The sequence below is a fragment of the Nannospalax galili genome, unplaced genomic scaffold, assembly GCF_000622305.1.
Source record: "Nannospalax galili isolate Female #2095 unplaced genomic scaffold, S.galili_v1.0 scaffold126, whole genome shotgun sequence".
Taxonomy (NCBI): domain Eukaryota; kingdom Metazoa; phylum Chordata; class Mammalia; order Rodentia; family Spalacidae; genus Nannospalax; species Nannospalax galili.
Window position 1 is genome coordinate 1,183,854 of NW_008355275.1, and position 20,750 is coordinate 1,204,603.

The 20,750-nt window shown below is 42.3% G+C and overlaps 1 protein-coding gene across 7 annotated transcripts in view; it reads left to right on the top strand.

Annotated features, from left to right (window-relative positions):
* The window catches only part of Cd44 (CD44 molecule (Indian blood group)), a 91,944-nt gene that overhangs the window by 24,988 nt on the left and 46,206 nt on the right, over window positions 1-20,750 (top strand). For all 7 annotated transcript variants that reach the window (XM_008852372.3, XM_029555707.1, XM_017802999.2 and 4 more), the window contains exons 2-3: window positions 10,514-10,679; window positions 14,383-14,516. In XM_008852372.3, the coding sequence (XP_008850594.1) occupies window positions 10,514-10,679; window positions 14,383-14,516 (300 nt within the window). The remainder of the gene's footprint in view (window positions 1-10,513; window positions 10,680-14,382; window positions 14,517-20,750) is intronic.

The following is a 20,750-nucleotide window of genomic DNA, read 5'->3' on the forward strand; positions in this document are numbered from 1 at the left end:
GGTTACACAAGAACATTTTCATACAGCTATGTAACGTCCTTTGTACGTCTCTTATTTTATTCTGGGAGGAGGAAGACTAGGTGTGCCGAGGGAGCTGCTGGGAGTTATTGAAGGTCACATAGCTTATAATATACAGGATTTAGGCTGTAACTAGTGCATCCCACTCTGAGATGGAGACCCCTGTCTCCTCAGCATTATTAATTGAAATGCACATAGTAACTGTTAGGTGACAGTTTCTCACTCTAGACTCTCACAAGTTACTTTTCTCAATCTACCATTTCCTCAAAGTGCTGGCTTTAGACGAGCAGAAACTGTACTCTAATTAGATAATGTAGAAGTCATTTTAACTGCTCATGAAAGAAAGGTAATTATAAAACAAAATGGAACTATCCATTTTTTTTTCTAAATGTAACAGGAAAAACCCTATGTGAGCTTCTGAGATGCTTTGTTGGTTCACTTACCACATCCTGGGTTTGTGCTAGTCAATCTGCTAAATCAATAAGATCCAAAAGAAGAAAACAAAGGTGTTGAGGCTGGTAGATTTCCTGGTTGCCATGGCAACATGCAAGGATACATACACACTGTGGTTTCTTTCTCTCACCTGTCTTCCTAGAGCCCTGTTCCCTAAGGGCCACTTGGCCTTACAGAGTTCATGTGTAGTGAAGTGACATTGAGGGGCATATATTCTCCTCTGCCAAAAAGAATCTATGGGACCCAGACTGAGGGGTGAGTCCTCAGGTTCTCAAGACTCCACATTCCCAACATCGAAACACAAGACAGGAAGGAGGATTCTCTTCAAATTCTGAAAACAACCCAAGGTATTTTTAGACTGTGCATGGAGTCCGCTGTTTGGAAGCCTTGGCAGAAATGGCCAGGGTGACAGCTGAGAGAACTTTTTGAGTTTTTCTCTTCTAGATCCCTGCTGGCTTAGGGTTAGTCTCCACGATAGATTTCTTGTTCCCCAGACAAGGAACTGAGAAGTCAGGGTGTTCAGCTAGGCACCTAGACATTGGGGTGCCTTTCCTAAGTGCCAAGAGATGAATAGTTCAGTTGAATGCATCACACAACACATTATGAAGGAAATTCCCTCAGTATGATTGTGCATGACTATTTTCTCTGCTCATTAAACCCTCACCCACCTTGAGGGCAATTCCGGGAGAGAATGAGTCACTGGGGACTCATGGTCTGCAGTGGGCAGCCAAAGGCAATCCATCCACCAAGAATGATTTTGGCCCCATTCAGAAGCAGATCCTGAACAATGTACTCTTTCACCAGACACCCATCACATGGGCATCAGAAGATGGGGCGAGTACTCGGTGGGGGGTTGGGGGCAATGGGAAGGCTGCCAGCCTTCAACACTGGTGGTAGCAGGAACTACACTAGCTTGAAAGGCTCCCAAATGGAAACTTCTGGGCTTTGAAGACATCAAACAAGGGGAGAACATAATGACTTCATGGACTTGCAATGGTACGGGTTGTGGCTTTATTGGGAACAGCTTGCTCAAACCTCTTATGAAAATCATTTGGTGTCTGGAGCACTGTGGCTGGAGTCAGGAATCGTCAGTTTCAGTCCCCTGAGGTTGTGCTTTCCTCATCATGGTCGGGAGAACCATGCTCAGTCGCTCTTGGCTTTATTTTGTCTTCTTTGTTTAGAAGAATTTGCTTAGAAGCTCTCTGTTGTCCTGCTTGTAAATATGAATGATTTAATTAGCGATAATGCTTTTTAAAAATGGGCACTTTCCCTCCCTGCTCATGAGTTGTGTATTCTTCTGTTTTGGATGTAAATGCCTCAAATCAGAAGGCATCAATAGAACCTTGGCTTTTAAATAAATATTGTAAAAGGGGAAAATGTGATGTTTCTCCAATGCTGTTGGCTGCCACTTACTGCCCAAGAGGGTGTGCGTGGCTGCTCCTAGGAACTCCATCCTGTTGCGTGTCATCAACCAAGGGTGTCAGGCACCTGAGAGACCGACCTGGCATCTTCACTTTGTCTGTACCTTCGGATTTGTCAGTAGACATCTCAGAAGGTCACAAGTATAGTCTCTGATATGTCAACCCAAACCTGGGCCAACCTTCATTTTTAGCAACCTGTTCTCTGTAGCTCCGCCTGACCATGGCCAGAACTTCACTAAAGCTAGAAAGAGTAGGAGAGTGTGACTGTAACTGGGACTGGACTTGAGAGAGTCCCAAGAGCATTATGGAAAGAGAAAAGGGTAGAATCAGAAAGAGGTGGCCAGCTTACTGTTGACCAAAGCAGCAAACACTGATACTTTAGGGCTTTTCCCCTGGAAGACAGTGAGGCTGTTTTCCACTGAAGTCACTCTTACCCAGCCTTCAGGTGAAGGCCTTTCATCCTGATGACCAGAGTAAAGGGAATTTCTATCTTAATATCATATTCAATAAAACTCAAGGCCTTTACTCTAAAGAATTTTTAGTGACCACCTCTCCACACTTTAAAAACCCCATGGACAACAAGTGAGATTCCTATAGCTTTAGGATCTGTTCTATGCATCCGTTCCTATTTAACACTGTGAAGGAGTCAGCCAGACTGCCCAGTCTTTAACCTGCTCTACCAGTTATGTAAGTGAATCAATCAATGAATCAATGAACTCATATGTGAAATGAAGATGATAAAATAACCCATTATATAGGATTTTCCTGAGAATTAAATGAGTTATTAGTATAAAATATTAAAAACCTTAACCCAGAATAGGTGCTGCCTTTGCTTGCTGGTGCTATCATAATCCATGACAAGTGAACCATGAGAATTAGACAAGTCACTGGGTGGCAGGAACTGGCCTGACTTCTACTTTAAGATAAAGCAACTTCTCTACACACACAGCTGTGTGCCAGATTAGCAGAAAAACACCTAATTCTGATTCATCACTCCAGGGAAGATATAGAAAGGGATGAAGCACATCTGCAGGCTCATGTTAGCAAGCATTAATTCATTTGGGCCAACCTGGAGAAGTGGCTTTTGGAGAGCCAACCAACCACCTCTTTGGGCACAGTATGGTTGTGAGTTGTCTGTCCTCTGGTGGTTTTCATGAGGGGCATGCTGCTACCCTGTTTCAGGAAGTCTGGTCTCAGACATGGCCCCTTGAACATATGCAAACAAACATGCTGTAGCAATCACAGAGATGATGGCTTGATTGTTCAGACAGATAAAGCCAGTTACAAAACCATAAAGGGAGCCAGGCATGGTGGTGCATGCTTTTAATCCCAGCACTCAGGAGGCGGAGGCAGGCAGATCTCTCTGAGGCCAATACCAGCCTGGTTAAGTTCCAGGCCAGCTAGGACTACAGGCAGATGTGGTCTTAAACCAACCAACCAACCAACCAAACAACAAACAAAAACCCCCAAACTAAAAACAAAACAAAACAAAAAATATATGCAACAACAACAACAAACCACAAAGGGTCTTCAAAACATCTCCTTTCAGGGATGACACCAAATGTTCATAGAAACAAAGCTCCAGGCTCAGAGATTTTCAGTGGCCAAAAGGAAATCCTCAACAAAGCCTAAGTGGTGACTCTGGATAGATGTGGGAAGGCACCTGATAGCTGATCTTTTTGTGCCCAGAAGTCTGCCTGCCTCTGTGTGTGTGGGTGGGGAGGAAGTCAGAAGCAGAACCTTCATTCATTCCTTCATTTATTCACTTAGTTCCTCATCGCTTGCTTGAGTACAGCCTGTGTACAGCTAGCTGCATAGGGTCAACAGCTGTGTGGAATGTCAGGAATAAAATGGTAGGAAGAGATACACAGTTCCTGTCATAAAGACCACAAGGAACATCCAAAATTCTAGAATCCCTGAATTTTGGATTCCTGAAGAGATAGACCTTGGAGATAATAATTTATTTTGATTTTTTAAAATCTGGTTGAGTCACAGAGTTTGAGGAACTATAATGAAACTCAGGGATGTTACCCCACCAAAGCACCCCCACATATGCACATCCACAGGCACAATACACAGTCTTGCACACGGGCTCACAGAACCCTTGATGGTCTGCTCCTGGTTTCCTAGTGAAGAACCTCTGGTCCCGCTGCACCATCACTAGCCGACTGTGTGAAGCATGTCCAGTCGCCTCTCAGGCAAGTCTGGGGAGATGTGGATAATAGAAAGCTGAGCAAAATTACACAATTACATCTTGAGCTCTACAGTGAAAGCTAAGTGTTGAAATAGTGATTCCATTAGTGAGATCTGTCTTCCTTGATCTGAAAAGCTTAGGAGAAACAATAGGTAAGATGGACGGTGCTCTAAGTCAGCTGTGACTCACCCAAGTGAGAGTGGTTCTAGTCCTAGTCAGCAACAGGTCAGAACCCTGACCCTCCGGCTTTGAAAACCTTGGGTACCACTTTGTGCTTCAGTTTCTTCATCTCTAAAATGGATTTGCCACTGTGCTGACCTCATAATGATGTGATGAGAATTAAGTTAGGTGAAGTTTATGGAGCAACTAACAAGTATACAGTACTGACTAGTTTTAATTATTAAGCGTCAAGCTCCATATCAAGTGTTTACCAAATTTCATTTAATGAGTCCCACAAACCATAACAGGTTGGCATTATCATCCCATCAAGGAGAAGGCTGATGGCCAGAGAGGTTAAGCAGCAAGGGAGTGTAACCTGCAAGGGAGTGGCAGAGTCTAGGTTTGAAGTAGCTCTGGACAGGTCTAAGCTAGGCTGAACTAATCCCTTCACATGAGCCTGGCGCTAGAGAAAACGGAGACTCTCAGATGGCCTTCTTTTCCTGATCTTCCTGACAGGCTTTTGCCCATGTGGGCAGACCAGACTCTTGGATGATGGGTCTAGGGACTACTCCATCCTGCTTACAACCTGGTATAACACGCATTCTTAAGGATCAGGTGGCATGGATCCCTGCAGGCTTCTCTCAGGGTCTGAAAATAGCCTCAGTCTATATCTTCTATTGATCCTCATTCTGTATCTCAGAGGAAAAGGGCTTGGAACTGTTCCATTCATTGCAAGATACAGGAGACTTAATGGAGACCAGAGGGCTCAGCAGAAAGCATTCTTAATTTTTTTCCATTTGGAAGAGAAGGGCTTGTTTGACAGATAAAATTGGCCATTTAATATTTGCTTTCTGTGCATACATGCATGTGTGCATATGGGTGCACATGCATATAGATATGTGCACACATGTATGCATGTGGAGGCCAGAGGGCAACATGGCTATCATTATTCAGGAATTGTCCACCTTTTTTTTTTTTTTTTTTAAGCTAGCCCCTCACTGGCCTGGAGTTCACCAAATAAGCTAGCTAGCTGGCCAGTGAGCCCCAGCTATCTCTCTGTCTCTGCCTCTTTGGCACTGGAATTGTAAGGGTGTGCCACCCTGACTTTTTTACATGGGTTCTGAGGACCAAACTCAGGTCTTCATGCTTGTTCAACAAGCACTTTATGGACTATTATCTCTCCAGCCCAAGTGTTTGTTTCTTCAGTCAGAGTGGAGCCCAAGTCCCAGAGGTCTCTCTCAGGAACCACCTGCAGATATCCCAGAGCCCTCACTTCCCCCACCCCACTCCCACAGTGGTTTGCAGCAATGATGGCTAAGCATTGCCATGGATATCGGCGCTCTGTCTACAGATGCTGAGGTCCATGCTCCTCCCACTCACTCTTCCTTTCATGCTACTTGTAAATACTGCCAGCTACACATTGGTGAGACACAGAATCCAGAGAAGTTACCTCCCTTGAGGCTAAGAGTAGCACATAATGGTGAAGCCTGTGACTATGTGGAGACCAGTCTGGGTGAAACTGAACTCCTGCTCTCCCGCTGCCAGATCTGTGAATTCAACCATGTTTCTCTATAGCTTCTCCCCTCTGTGCCTCAGTTTCTCCACCTGAAAAGTGGTGATGAAATATTTTTAATATTTTATTTATTATTTTTATTATACATGTATGAGTGTATTGCCTGCATGTATGTAAGTGCACCTGTGTCATGCAATGCCCGTGGAGGTCAGAAAAGGGCATTGGGTCCCCTGGAACTGGAGTTATGGACAATTGTTAGCCATCATGTGGGTACTGAGAAGCTCACCTGGGTCCTCTACAAGAGCAGCCAGTGCTCTTAACTGTTGAGCCATCTCTCCAGTCCCTGGTAATTACATATTACTCACTGGTTAAAAATGAGTTAACACATGAAATGCTTATAAGAGTGCCTGACATATACATAATAAATAATTATTGTTGTTCTTGGTATTATTAATACTCTCTAGAGTAAAAATTGGGATTATATAAATGTTAAGGAAAGCGGTTGAAATACCTTTGTAAATGGTCAGGGCTTAAGTGATACACAGTCTTGAAAGTTTAGGCCATTTTAAGGCAAGTGGACCCAGAGGAGGGGAAATTATGAAGAACTCAAATGATAGCTGACCTGGAAGTACTTGGCATCATCTTTGTAATTCCTAAAGTTCCTCCAGAGTTGGAACTTAGGAGATTAACATAAATGCAGGCTTGGACTTCAAATTTTGCTGAGAATTTCCCATTCACCCGTCAGTCCTTTGTAGATACCTGTAGTGTGTCAGGTCCTAGTTAAGCTAGCAAGGTGAAAGACTCAGTTTTTCTGTCTTAGCCAGCCTTGGCTGGCCGCAGACACACATACTTAGTGGCAGCACACTTACAGACACACCCATCATGCTTGTACACACTGTACACACTGTGGAGTCACACTGGTTGCTGTACACAAAACTCAAGGGATTTTACTCAAAAGTCTCAGTTTAGTTTCTCTTGCATTTGCATATTCTGTCTGCCAGGTGGCAAACTAGAACTGATTTTCATAAGAAAGAAACTGCTACTCAGCTCCAGACCATTGTCCAGGCCTCAGCCTTTATTTTTAAGCTAGGAGTTGACAGTGACCACCTGGGCCAGGAACCCTCAGGTGGCATCTAACTGATGTCTCCCCAATAGCCTCACCTCCAGGAAGCTGATTTCACTTCATTTTTCTTTCATACACTGGACCCGGAGAGGCTCAGTAAGGACTGTCACTGTGAATAACAGGTTCCCTTTGTGAATTGGCCAACTGAGACCCAAGCTGCAAATGTCAGTAAAAACAAATAGTATTTCAAAAGGGCCTTGTGCATTTCCTTCCTCCGTGTGTTCATTGCCTCATCAGCCAAGTGTTGCATGAGTGGCTTAGGAGAACACATTGTGCCCCACAGATAAAGAATTAACTGCACAAAACATCTTTTCTTGTATCTGGTTCTGGAGTTTGGCTGGCTTTTGTGTGTTTGTTTGTTCTGCCTGTTTTTTAAACACCTACTTGCTGATGACATGAACCAAGGAAAAGAAAAACAGTTGACATTGACTTACGTCTTCCCAAGGGCAGCGTCTCATTTCTTCTTGTACTGTTTTCAGAATCAAAGAACATAATACAGAATTTCCTATCTCGGTGTGCATCTGGTATACGCTGCTTTGTAGTGCTCAGAGCCTGCTTCCTGCTCTGCAAGGAGAAAGCAGCTGTCACCTGTACAGCTTAATAATGAGCCCTCCTTTGTCACCATGAAACTATTGTTTGGAGGTGTGTCTCTCCTACCTTCTACTGTTCAGATATGAAGGACCCTTGGCCACATACAAAATTGGTTCAAAACACTGTTTGGGGGATTAAACAGACCTGAGATGGTTTCTACCTTTGCCAGCTAATAGCTGGGGACTTGGAAAAGTTGTTTCATTTTTCTGGACTTCAGGTTCTTGACTTTAAAAAAAATTATACACACACACACACACACACACACACACACACACACACACACAACTCAGGCACTGGTAATGACTGTTCAGCACTGAATTCCCAAGGTTCTGGATACCAAGGACCATTGCAGTGAAACATTTCCTCTTCCTCTGCAGCCCTTTCAGAAATGTAGAATGAAGAGGAATTTGGGCATAGCCTGTTGTTCTACATAAAAATGCCCACTTCCTTTGGCAACTCACTTCTCTGACCCTCACTTTTCTTGGTCAATGACTTGAACTTCTCAGAATCTAGTGCCTGGGTGAAAGCCACTTCTTTCTGACTCTAGACCTGGCTTTTTACTCCTGATCTAGCACCTGGGTCGCTGTCTAAACACAATGTCAACATGTCTCTGTGGGGAAGGACCATGCCTGAGGCTGAAGAGTGTTTAGTAGGGAATCAAGCTTCACCAGGGCATCTTCAATAACTTGACTTTGTAGGTGAAGTTACTCAAGTGCATTCTGGGGATAAGAGGCACTGAAGAAAAATGGGTTTTGAGTTGTGATGTAGCTTAGTTGGTGGAAGCTTGTCTACCCTTGGTACAGCCCCTAGCACTGCATATACCAGCTGTGGTGGCACACACCTATAATCCTAGCACTCAGAAGTAGAGGTGGGAGGATCAGGAGTTCAAGATCATTCTTGGCTACATTTGGAGTTCAAGGTTAATCTGAGATGTGTCGTCATCATCATCATCATCATCATCATAATAAACAATGTAATAATTTCAATGAAGGTTTTTAGCATCTTTTGAGATTGGTACTCAGGATCAAGTACAACAGGATGATTTCTGGCTCCCAAGTAAGATTTTGGGTTAATTACAAAGCTCACCAAACACATTCATAAATATTAAGCAACTATTTGTCCATTTGACAGTAACTGGGCTTCATTTTCAATGTTGTGAATGCTTTGGGCTACACAGCAGTCATGGGATCTGTCAATATATTAAAAGTGTATTTGGGGGCTGGAAAAATGGCTCATCAGTTAAGAGTACTGACTGCTCTTGCAGAGTACCTGGGTTCGACTCCCAGCAATCCACATGGCAGCTAACAACCATTTATAACTCCAGTTCCACGGGAATACAACACCCTCTCTGACTTCTGTGGGCATTGCAGGACATGGGTGCACTTGCATACATGCAGGCAATACACTAAAATACATATAAAGTAAAAATAATAAATACATTTTTTTTAAAAGTGCGTTTGGGGAAAACTTTCAATGAGTTATTCATTTAACAAATATTTGATGAACATCTGCCCTCTGTCAGGCACTGATGTGGGTGTTACAGACACAGCTGTAAACAAGATAGACAGGAACCAAATGCACAAATAGATGAACGTGCCTGTTGGAAAGACAACAGTAGGGTGAGGAGAAGGAGAGGCTGGGGTTGCAGAAGAATGTTCAAGAAAGGACTGGAAGGTGACAGATTATAGAGTTATAATTCAGAATAAGAGAAAATTATCTGTGTGATTATACAGACAGAACATTCCATATAGAGGAGCTACATCTTCTTTTTTGTTTGTTTGTTTGAGACAGGGTCTCCATGTAGCCCCAGCTGGCCTGCAACTTGCTATGTAAATCAGGCTGGCCTCAATCTCTCAGAGATCTGCCTGCCTCTGCCTCTTGAGTGCTGAGATTAAAGCCATGTACCTCCTAGCCCAGGGCTAGGTTTCTGTTTTTATATAAGAAGGAACTCAGAGTCACTTATGGAACTGAAGGAAAACTTTGTACTTAGTGCAGAGCAAGCCACCCCCAAGGATGGAGACGGAGAGAGATTGTAGCCAGATCACATTGGTCTTGACCGTGAGAAGGAAATTTATCTGGGTGCAATCAGAATATATAGTGTTAGTGGTTATAAGGTAGGAAGAAACACTGCTCATAATATACGATTAGAAAAATGCTCATAATATAAGATTAAGTGGGGGACTAGATTCCTAAATATAGAACTGTGTATTTAATACCATTTCAATTTTCTCTCTCTCTCTCTATATATATATAATATATATGCATATACACATATATGTATATGTGTGTAGTTCTTTTAGTAGTAAACTTTGCTTTATTACTCCCCTGTGTTTTGTTGGTTTCCTATGAGTTTGTATTCTTTCACAGCAGTTGATGGATAAAGGTTCTTTATCATGCTATGTCTCAGCTTTGAGCCTAATGTTTGTTTGGAAGGTCAGAGTGAATTTTGGAGGCTGTGTCAGCAGAGGTGTTTATTTAGATTGTTGTTGTTGAGATAAGGTCTTACACTGTAGCTCTGACTGACCTGTAACTCATCATGTAGCTCCAGTTGGCTTTGACCTGAGGCAATCCTCTGCCTCAGCCTCCCAAGTGATGGGATTACAGATGTGAACTACCATGTGCAGTTTTTTGGCTTTCATGTATGTGCATATGTTTGCACATACATGTAGCGGCCAGAGGACAACATTGTGTGGCATTCCTCAGATATCTTGTTTTTTTGAGGCAAGGTCTCCCATTGGTCTGGAACTCACAAGAAAGCTAGGCTGGATGACCAGTCAGCCTCAGGGACCTGCCTTTCACCTCCCCAGCCCTGGGGTTACAAGTGCTAACCACCATGCCTACTTTTTTTTTTAATGTGGGGCCTGAGGGATTGAACTCAGGTCCTCAGTCTTGCAAGGCAAGCACTTTACTGACTAAACTATCACCCCACCCCACTATTTGGCTTTTTAAATGTCTTTCCTAGCATGAACTTCTTAACATTGATCTATATTTATGCAAATTATTCATGCAAAAGACTCTAACATTTCCGTTTGATTCCACAGATTTAAATATAACCTGCCGCTACGCAGGTGTATTCCATGTGGAGAAAAATGGTCGCTATAGCATCTCTCGGACAGAGGCGGCTGACCTCTGCCAGGCTTTCAACAGCACCCTGCCTACCATGGACCAAATGAAGTTGGCCTTGAATAAAGGGTTTGAGACATGCAGGTAAGAGACCAATACCCCCACTAGGGAAAGCCTGTTTCTGGGGGCAGGGAGAAGGCAGGGCTTAGAAGGCTCCTCCCTGACAGCAAAATAAGTTCTTACCTAAAGAGGCAACTCCACCTATTCATTTGGCCAAGTCAATCTGAAACTGGTATGACAACTGGATATAAAGTCAGCTAAAGACACCTTTGTGAATCATAGTGAGAGAAGCCAGAGGAAACCATTACAAGTCCTATCCTTGCAGTCTTCTTGCCTAATGCACTCTTACAGTGCTCTCCTGACTTTGAAGAAGCGTGCAATATCATTGTCGGAACCACAAGAAAACGTAAACCAAATAACAGTGTTTAAAATAAATATGTTGCTGGCAGAGTCTTGGCTGTGCAAACTTGATGCAAAGCACGGTTTTCAACCTCCCCCACTCCAGAGCTTCTGATTTGTCTTCTGTATTGTTCTGCTTTGATGAAATAAATAAAAGGATGTGGAAAGTTTAAATCTATATTATATAAAGTAAATTATTATTAGAAGCTGTGAGAAGTCTCCTCCAAGGTACCCAAGGCTCCAAAGTACCTTCCTCAAACCATTTTGTTCCAGGATAATCATAAGAGATTGGGGACCCATTTTCTTGATTTCTATGGCCAGTGGCATAAATGAAGAACAAGCTTAATAGCAACTTCAGTTAAAAGTTTGGTGAGGTTTGATTTCACTACAAGAGACTTGGATAATCCTAACACATGCTGTAAATCTCCAGCTCAACTGACAGCTTAGGCAGTGTGGTTCCCTTCCCTCTTCAGTACAAACACACATACACAGACACACACAGAGAATGCTTTTGGAAAGTTTAGCTGCAGTACTTGTCACAGAATCTATTAAATGTAAGTTAAATTCATCTGTCTACTTTCCTTAGTTACGGACTCAGGCACTCACTTCCTGAGTGGTAGCTGAGATTCATTTTCTAAAAGGGGAGAGTTGAAAAGGGCTCAAATATAGTAATCTTTAGGCACATGTGGTGAACTACACTTAAGTTAATTAAAATTAAGTTCTATGAAACTCAGTTCTTTGGTCGCACTGGCTACATTTCATTTAACCAGTGGCTGCTGTATCAACTTATATCAATCATGTACAGAGTATTTTTATCTTTTTTAATATTTTAGTCATTATTTTTATTTTTATGTGTATGAGCATATTGCCTCATGTATGTAAGTGTGCATGTGTGATGCAATGCCAGTGGAGGTTAGAGGAAAGAATTAGATTCCCTGGGACCTGGAGTTACTGATGGTTGTTAGCTGCCATGCGGGTGCTGAGAACCGAGCCCTGGTCTTCTGCAAGAGCAGCCAGTGCTCTTAGCCACTGAGCCACCTACCTCTCCAGCCCCATAGTATTCTTCTCTTTTGAGAAAGTTGTCTTTTGAAAAAGCAGCACCATCTAGGTATCTGTCTGTTAGGTGTTCAGAGCTAAGTTTGGGAAAATGTCAAAGGAAGGGTGATGGCTCTGGTAGCTGACCTATCAACTTCATGAAGGACAGACAACCAGCAAATCCATTTATTCAATTCCCAAAGCCAGTCTTTAAATTTTCATTCTGACTAGGCCACTGGGTTAAGAAAGTGGATTTAGTGAGCTGGGCTTTGATTATGAAATACAGTTAAGACATACTTGTGAAATACAGAGATTTCTCATCTGCTGAGAGCTGGAGGAGCCATCAGAGCACTGGGATGCTGGGAGCATCCCAATCTCATTTCTTATCTTAATTCTTAAGATGTTCTGTTTAACACTAAGCCACTTTATGGGTGACGCATGGAGCCTTAAGCACCTTCCATTCCACAGCTCATCATGCATCACATTGCTTATATGTGGAGGAGCATCCATTTGGTGATTAATCTGAATGCAAGATAAGATTGTAATAACCAAGCACCCCCCCCAAGGGACTGAGGATAAAAAGGGGAGGATGCATGGACTTGCTGAATATTTCTTTGCTCCCCGTGAAGAGTAACTTTCTCATGCCATGTACACACACATAACTCATGTACAGTACAAACACATAAAAATGGCAGGTAACATGATGTGGTGAAAATTCAGTAATAACCCACAAAGGAAATGTATGAGAGTCTAGAAGGTCTGCATTATACAAATTTCAGCATGGTGTATTAAGAGCATGGTAAAGAGCAGTTTCACTGAGGAGTATTATTTAGAAAAAAAGAAGAAAAACTGCCATAAAAATCTGTTGTTACAGTCATAACTGGTATTAAATGTTTCAAAACTCATTTCCACAATTCCCCTCAGGTGGCTATGAATCAGATATCTGCCACAGGACAGATGACACAGGCTCACAGGCCTCAGCAGCCACTATTCTTTGCCCCACCCTGATCAGTGGCACCTCTCAAAACTTATTAACATTTAATTGTGTGCCCTCCCACTACCAAGCTAAGGAGACTTTGGAGAAACCAGTCTGTTAGTTCAGATGAAGAATGAGTCATGTAAGCTTGCCATTACGACACCAACATAATGAGACCGAAATGCTTAGAAGCTTCAAGTCGCTTTCATGTCCATGGGTCTCATAGGGTGCTGTCACCCATGTGGGAAAGATTAAAATAATCTACGAGGTGCTTTTCAGCCAGCATTGCATTTCCAAAATCCCAGATTTTGCATCTCCTTTTTGCCCTTTTGCTGTCACATCACCTCTTTTCTTACAAGTGACACTTTCTCAACCCACACCTCACTTTTTGAAGCATTTCATGTTTACGTCATATGGCCAGCAAGGTACTACAGGAGAGGGTGGTGATGTGCAGTCTGAAAAGGCCTCCAGCCTAATATGCTCCCAGAAATCCCTGGATGGAGTAGGAGAGAGTGGCTAGGAGTTTTCTCTGTCTGTGTTGCTTCTAGAATTTTCCTGAGTTAAATGATCCATTGCAACCTACTTACTTAATTGCCATTACCCTCATTTTAATGATGGTCAATTTCTTTTCACTGGCCTGGGATGCTCATGAGATCAGTCATGCTGTGAGCTGGAAACAGGAGCAAGGCTTCCTGTTGGCACTAGTGGAGTGAAGACTGAGGGACTTGGAGGAGAAGATGAGGGCAGGAAAGCAGAGTGGAGGATGGGAAATAAGGCAGATCCGAATTCTTTAGACAGAAATGAAGACCTACAACTTCCTATCTTAGGAGAGTGGGTCATTTTATGTTATTTCTGAAAAACACAAAGCTAATTCAATAACTTCTCTTTTGTAACAGGGGCTTCCTGCTTTTAAAACTAATGACATTGCTGACCATAAATTTTATTTGAAACTATTGATCTTTTTTTTTTTTTTTTTTTTTTTTTCTGAGACAGGGTCTCCCTGTAGCCCCAGCTGGACCAGAACTTGCTATGTGGACCAGGCTGACCTCAGTCTCACAGAGATCCCCCTGCCTCTGTCTCCCAAGTGCTGGGATTAAAGGCATGCACCAGAACTATTTTTCATTAGCGAGTCTTCTTTATTAAAGAAAAAAGCACTTTAGTTTTTAAATGAAACCACTTTGTCTCTGTCAGCCTTGATCTTTTTACTCACCTGTGCTGTTATTATCGGGTTTCGCATAACTCAGTTGTTGAAACCTCTACCATCCCAAGGGGTAAATAGAGTGGAGTGTTGCATTGCATTAACTGTCATGTAATGGGATATTATGAAACACCTGTCACAGCCACACAGATCGATAACCTCTTGTTTTTCACTGACAGGTATGGGTTCATAGAAGGACACGTGGTGATCCCAAGAATCACTCCCAATGCCATCTGTGCAGCCAACCACACAGGAGTGTATATCCTCACGTCCAACACCTCCCACTACGACACATATTGCTTCAATGCCTCAGGTTGGTTCTAAGTGGATAGTCTTTGTGCTGCCTATGGCAGCGTGGTTGACTGGCAGTAGTTCAGTCTCAGCATAGGTGAGGTGAACAGAAACTTCCACTTACAACAAGTGCTGCATGTCTCTATAGCAGAAATAAGAACTAGATTCCTATATCCACGGTACTAATGTGCCGGGTGGAGGAGGCAAATGATGAACAATGAAATATCAGTGATCTTACATGCAGTGCAACACAGGAAGGAACAAGCACTAGGGATGTTCATCTGCAAGATGAACAGGGAAATTATCTCTGAGGAGCTGCTTTTTGGAAAGCCTTGATCAACGTGAAGAGGTGGCAGGAGGGGCAGGCCATTCAATGTGAGGCAGCAAGAGCATCCTGTCTTGCCCCAAGAATACCAGGGAGTCCAGAGTGGTAAACACCTAGTGATCAGAAGAGTGAGCTGCAGGGGATGAAGTTAGAAAGCAGGGGCTAGGGTAGGCATCGTCCTCATAGTGATGGGAAATTGCTACAGGTTCTAATGGAGAACAACACAAATCTAATGACAGTTTGGGGGCGCAAGCCACATGGCCTAGCTGAGAGGATTTATTATATGTGGGGCTGGAGCAAAGGCAAAGAGCATATATGATACATTCTTGCCCTTTGCATCTATCAGATACTACCACTAAGAAAGTTAAGTAAAGCTGGAGATGCTGAGCTTTCCCCTTAGGAAACTTTTTCTACCAATGAGCTTACAAGTCATGATTACAAGTCTATTTCAAGCAGCCACAAATTTAAATAATTCTATGAATCATAAATGTTCAAGGTCTTTTGAGAATAATCAAAAGCATAAATGTCAAATTTTGAATGCCAACAACCAAAAGCCTTGGTTCTCAAACTGTCTTCCGTTCCCCTGAACAGTTGAAACTGTGTGGAAAGGAGAAGCCCTGAGGTTGAACTTGCCACATCTTCCTGGAGTGTTGATTTTCCTTAAACATGAAAGGAGGGTGTAAAATTAGTTGGAAAGTAGCTTAAGATTTATCTCTGTGAAAACATAGATATTATAATATGATGGTAGGATGTAAAATCTGTGTAGGATTTTAAGGAAAAGAAGGGACATCAAAGGCATTATGAGATTACATCAGTACCTTTAGGCCATGTCACCTACCCTTTGTTGCTAAGCAGTGAATGGAAATTCAGAGGAGACGTCTTACCCCATTTCTGGTACCACATTAGTCAGGGCTCTCTAAAGAAACAGAATGGGTAGAATAAATAAATAAATTAATGAATGAATAAATAAATAAATATATATATGAATATATATATATATATATATGGATTTATCAGCTTAGCTCACAGGATAGAGTCTGAGTAGTTCAACAATGACTGCACCACACTGAAGAGGCTGAGAATCTGGTAGTCACTCAGTCCACGAGCCTGGATGTCTCAGTAGTCCCAATCTAGCGCTGAAGTTCTGATGAATTGCAAAAGATCGTCTATAGCAGCAAGATGAACTCACTAGAAAGAGAGAAGGCAAGCAGCAAGAAGCCAGGCATTCTCCTCTGCCATGGCCTTTTATATGGGCTGCCATCAGAAGGTAACACCCACATTTAGGGTGTGTCTTCCGGCTTCAGATGATCCAATCAAGAAGGTCTCTCTCATTTCAGTTAATCCCAGATCCAGTCAAGTTGACACTCAGGATTAGCCATCACAAGTTTACCCCTTGTCAACTTGACACCCAATAGCATCTCTCTATGTCTTGCTTAATTTTCAAATGAAAACAATGTTGAGGTCATAATTTCACCTAACATGATATGAATATCCCATCATACAATGACCAATGCATTATATGTCTTAGAGTAGGTGATAAGGTCTTCAAAGAATGCTTAGTTCTTTAGTATCTCATAACCTACTATGATCGTATAGGTTCACAGCACTTAACCACTTAACACTTATCTCAATTACACATTCTCAAAAGAACAACACAAGTATCTGCTTAACATATGTGTATATATGAACAAGCCTATTCTTAACCAAATAGGACAAAAGCACCTCTGCAGGTCTTGGCTCTTTCCCTGGAGGAGCGACCCATACTTTCATCCCTGAAGGGTCTGAGCCATTTGTTGTCCTGTCCGGATTGGGTTGTTGCAGTTTCCCATTGACCTTAATCACAGGACATGGCAACACCAAAAGTCTGGGGAAGGGTATTTGAAATAGAGTATATGAAGTTACTGAAATATGTCAAATATGTACAGGTCAAGGAGAGTTACAGGGCAAAGAGAAGAGCCATAGAATGTTTACCCCTCCCTAGTGTGTAAGCACAGAACACAAATGGAGTTTGGACAAAAGGAGATGAGTCCATTCAAAGCTAGACAGGACATGGTCCATACATACCCTGCCCATTCTAATGATATTACAATGAGCCAAAGCACATATGAATAAATGGGAACTAGACACAGAGCACCATGGGTCTAGCTTAATCCATCATAGCACAAGAGGTCAGAGATGAAGGGGTTGGTGGTTGGCAAAGCCCTGGACTGCTGTGACCCTGCTTCCTGATCAGTCTCTGGGTTCTGCTTTCACTTCTCCTGCTGAATCTTGTCCAAAGAATGTATGCAATAAATTATGCACCTACGTTCCCACACTGTCTCACCTGTTTTACAAGTTGGTGTCACTGTGAGTTAAGGTTCTGAGAACTCTAAATGAAAAAGGCAAAAACACAGCTGTTTTATAGCCCAGAACTGAAGTGATACAGGCAAACAGCTACTGGTTTTTCTTCCTGTCCTTAATTTTGCCTGTGACGTTGGGTCTATGCCCAGAACAGGGTTAACAGTGGTGATTAACTCTCCTTTCCTTAGAGAGAGGAAAGTAAGTTTAGTTGAAAACCTGGACAAGTATTTTCAATACATTTGATACCAAAATGACTGTGTTAAAAGTAGTAATATTAAAAATAACAATACCTTTTTTCTACTTTCTGCTTGTACCCAATGTTGATTTCTTTTCTTTTGAGACAAGGTCTCCCTGTAGTCCCATGTAGCCTGGAACTAACTATGTAGACCAGGCTGGCCTTGGTCTTACAGAGATCCACCTACCTCTGCCTCCCAAGTGCTGGGATTAAAGGCATGGGCCAACACATCTGGTTCTTGATATGATTTTATATATATTTTCTTTAAGTTCAAAGGCAAGATTTATTGATCATCAATACTAGAAACCATGTTTCTTGTCTTAAAGTAATTCAGAATTTTCTTGAAGCAGTGAGACAGACCATAGAAAGGAAAGATGGGGATAAATAAACGTGGCTGAGGATAAAGAGATTCCATGTGTCTTGGTTGGGAACCCAATACCCCAGGATAGTAAGGTAAAGATCCTGGCAATGTCTTGCTTGCTTTCAAGAACCTCTTAGAAAGATTCTTGGATTCAGTCTAGCCCAGGGAGAGCAACTAGATGATCCAGTCCCAGATGTGAGGTCCTCTATAAACTGGCAACAGGGACGACAGCCAGCAGGACCATAGCAAATAACTTCTACAAGTTTAAAAGCTTGACCATATTTCTGTGAAAAATAAAGCAAGCCCCAAGGAAAAGGCCTGTGATTGATTTATTTATCTATCTATTTATTTATTTATTTATTTTTTACTGCTGCATGTTTCAGTAGTAAGGCCCAACATGAGCCTGGTGACTTCTGGGAAAAGGACACGGACAATTGGTTCATTCAAGTTTATTTTTTAAGAGCTTGCTTTCAGTAAGATGTCTTAGTCTCTTCTGAATGTAGAATTATGGGGCAGATTTTACAGATACTTTTTATCAATTTTCTCATTTACATCCGAACTGTTTGAGGATTTATTTAGGAACAGCTACAGGGAATCAATTCTGGAAGAAGTGCTCTTTCTGTCTAGCTCCCAGAGACCAGCACCTAGACTGAATAATGAATGATTCCATCAGCTTTTTGGATTCAGTGAACCAAGGTTTCTGAGAATACACCCCCCAGGAAGCCCATTTCAATATCCGTAACACGTCCCTGTGGTCAGGGACATTCACAGCAATGCAGTGATCATAAAACAGAATGAAACGCCATCTAATGAGCCCACATAACGACACCAGAGCATGAATTTGTTAATTGCACATTTGGGTCATCACCCGCCTTGGTATTCTGGACCAGATTTGAAGTTCTGTATAATGGTGTAGGTGAAATGGAGCATGAAGTTGCTCCATGTGCACATACACTGTCATGATTTACAAAACAGCCCTAGTGTTGTTGGCATGCCACCTAGCATTGCACCTCACCTCCTGGAGTGCACTGCTTCGACCTGCAGCTGTGAATTCTGGGGAGAATTCTCCATCCCTCATATCAGGAATCATAACCTAAGGCCCATTTCTGGGGATGTGCCACACACATACAGTAGAAGCATTTCACAGATTAGCTCATCTCCAAGACCAAGAGAAGCAAAGCTCCTGAATGCCCACATGGCCTTGTTTTCAAATAAGAGAGTTCTGGATAATTTTTCTTAAACTATAAAGAACTAATGAAACATTATTTTCTCCCATGATCTTGAGAATTCCTTAGCAGCAGGGACAGAAACATGTTCATCTTTTTTCCTACCTTTTTCTTCTATGGTCTGGTGTGTGTTATGTATAGCATAGACAGTATCAGTGAGTGCCTGTCCTTGAGTTACCTCTCAGGGCATATTGTCCTTCAAGGTTTATCCACAGACCTCTTGATATGTCGATATTTGTGGACCATTTTAGGAGTTACCATCTTAGGTATGCATCCAGGGAGAGTTGAAACCTTTTTCCCTTTTTGTCTCTCATTCAATAAATATGAATCAAGTGTCTCTCTGTTCTTATCATATAATATTCAGGCCCAAATAAATGAAGTTATTACTTGGTCTTTAGAGTTCATGCATTTCTATGGCAAGGTGGGTAGCAGGAGATAGGGGTTGTGAGATACACTATGAATCAAGTAAAATGAGCAAGATACTTTTAGACTGTGGCGCATATGAAGGAGAAATGAAAGGAAGTGAGATGTAACGGTGACAGGTATCAAGAAGGGATGAAGGGCTGGGCTAACCAGCACAGTGACTTTTTCGTTTCAAGGTTCTCCTTGTGAAAAAATTTTCTTCTACAGCAGCTTTTTCAGGAATGGCTTTTTCTAAAACTTGGTCTCCCTCTACTCCTAGCGGAATGTCTATAGCTGCCAATAACATTCACTTTCAAAGAACTGGTTGGGTAAAAGATAGTCTCTTTATCTGTGGGAAAATGTTTCTAGTTACTAAGAGGTAACCAACACCTGTTTTGTTCAGCTTCTGTTTCTGTCCAATGTTATGAATATGTAACAGTTTTTGGCAGGGCGCATAAAATACTCGAGACCATGCTTCCTTCAGCCTGCCTCTGTCCTTCTATGCACATATGTATGCCTCCTTCCCTCCCTCCCTCCCCCCCATCTCCATCTCTTTCTTCTTTCCTCTTTGTCAAAAATCACATCTAGAAGAAACAAACCTAACAAATAAATTGACATTGACGTCTAAGTAGACATACACACACTATAAAAGTGGTCATGCAGCTGAACATGGTGGCACACTCTTGATAACCCAGCACTCAGGATGTTGGGTCAGGGGGATCATGACTTAGAATAGCCTGTGTCTCAGAAAACCAAGGAGGGGCTGTAACCCTGCAGTGCACAAATGGATCCAACTTTTACACAATAGTAATGCTACTTTAAATCTCTCAGAGATGTTAGAGCTCTGTATAAGACTGGTCACTGCATGGAGCATTTGGGCATGACTTGGATGGTGGTGAAGTTATTCTGCAGTTCACTTTTGGAATTCAAGGGACAGTACTCGGGGCAGGATTTTCAGGACCTGTTTTCTAAGGGTGTCAGACAGTGGTGCTCAGAAGTTTCCTAGCAGCATCTGTGGGTGACCGACTAGTCCAAGTCATAGCACGGAATTCCAAGGAAGGGGTAGGGAGCAGGAGATAAATGGAAAAGAATCCAGATGCCCTGGTAAAATGCAAGCCAGCATGGGTATCTCCGAAGGTGGCTAGCCTCACGTGTGTGCTGTGAAGCCTCGTACACAGAGCAGGCACTCAGAAAGATTAGCCAAATTAATGAAACAATTAATACAATAATAAAGACTGGGGATTAGTTGGTTGTTAAATATTTTGATTATCAGGCAAATTCATTGGTTATGTTATTTTAAACTTTAGATTCTCATGGTGTTCATGTCAATTGTGTATGTCCACCACAGTTTCCCATCATGCCTTGGG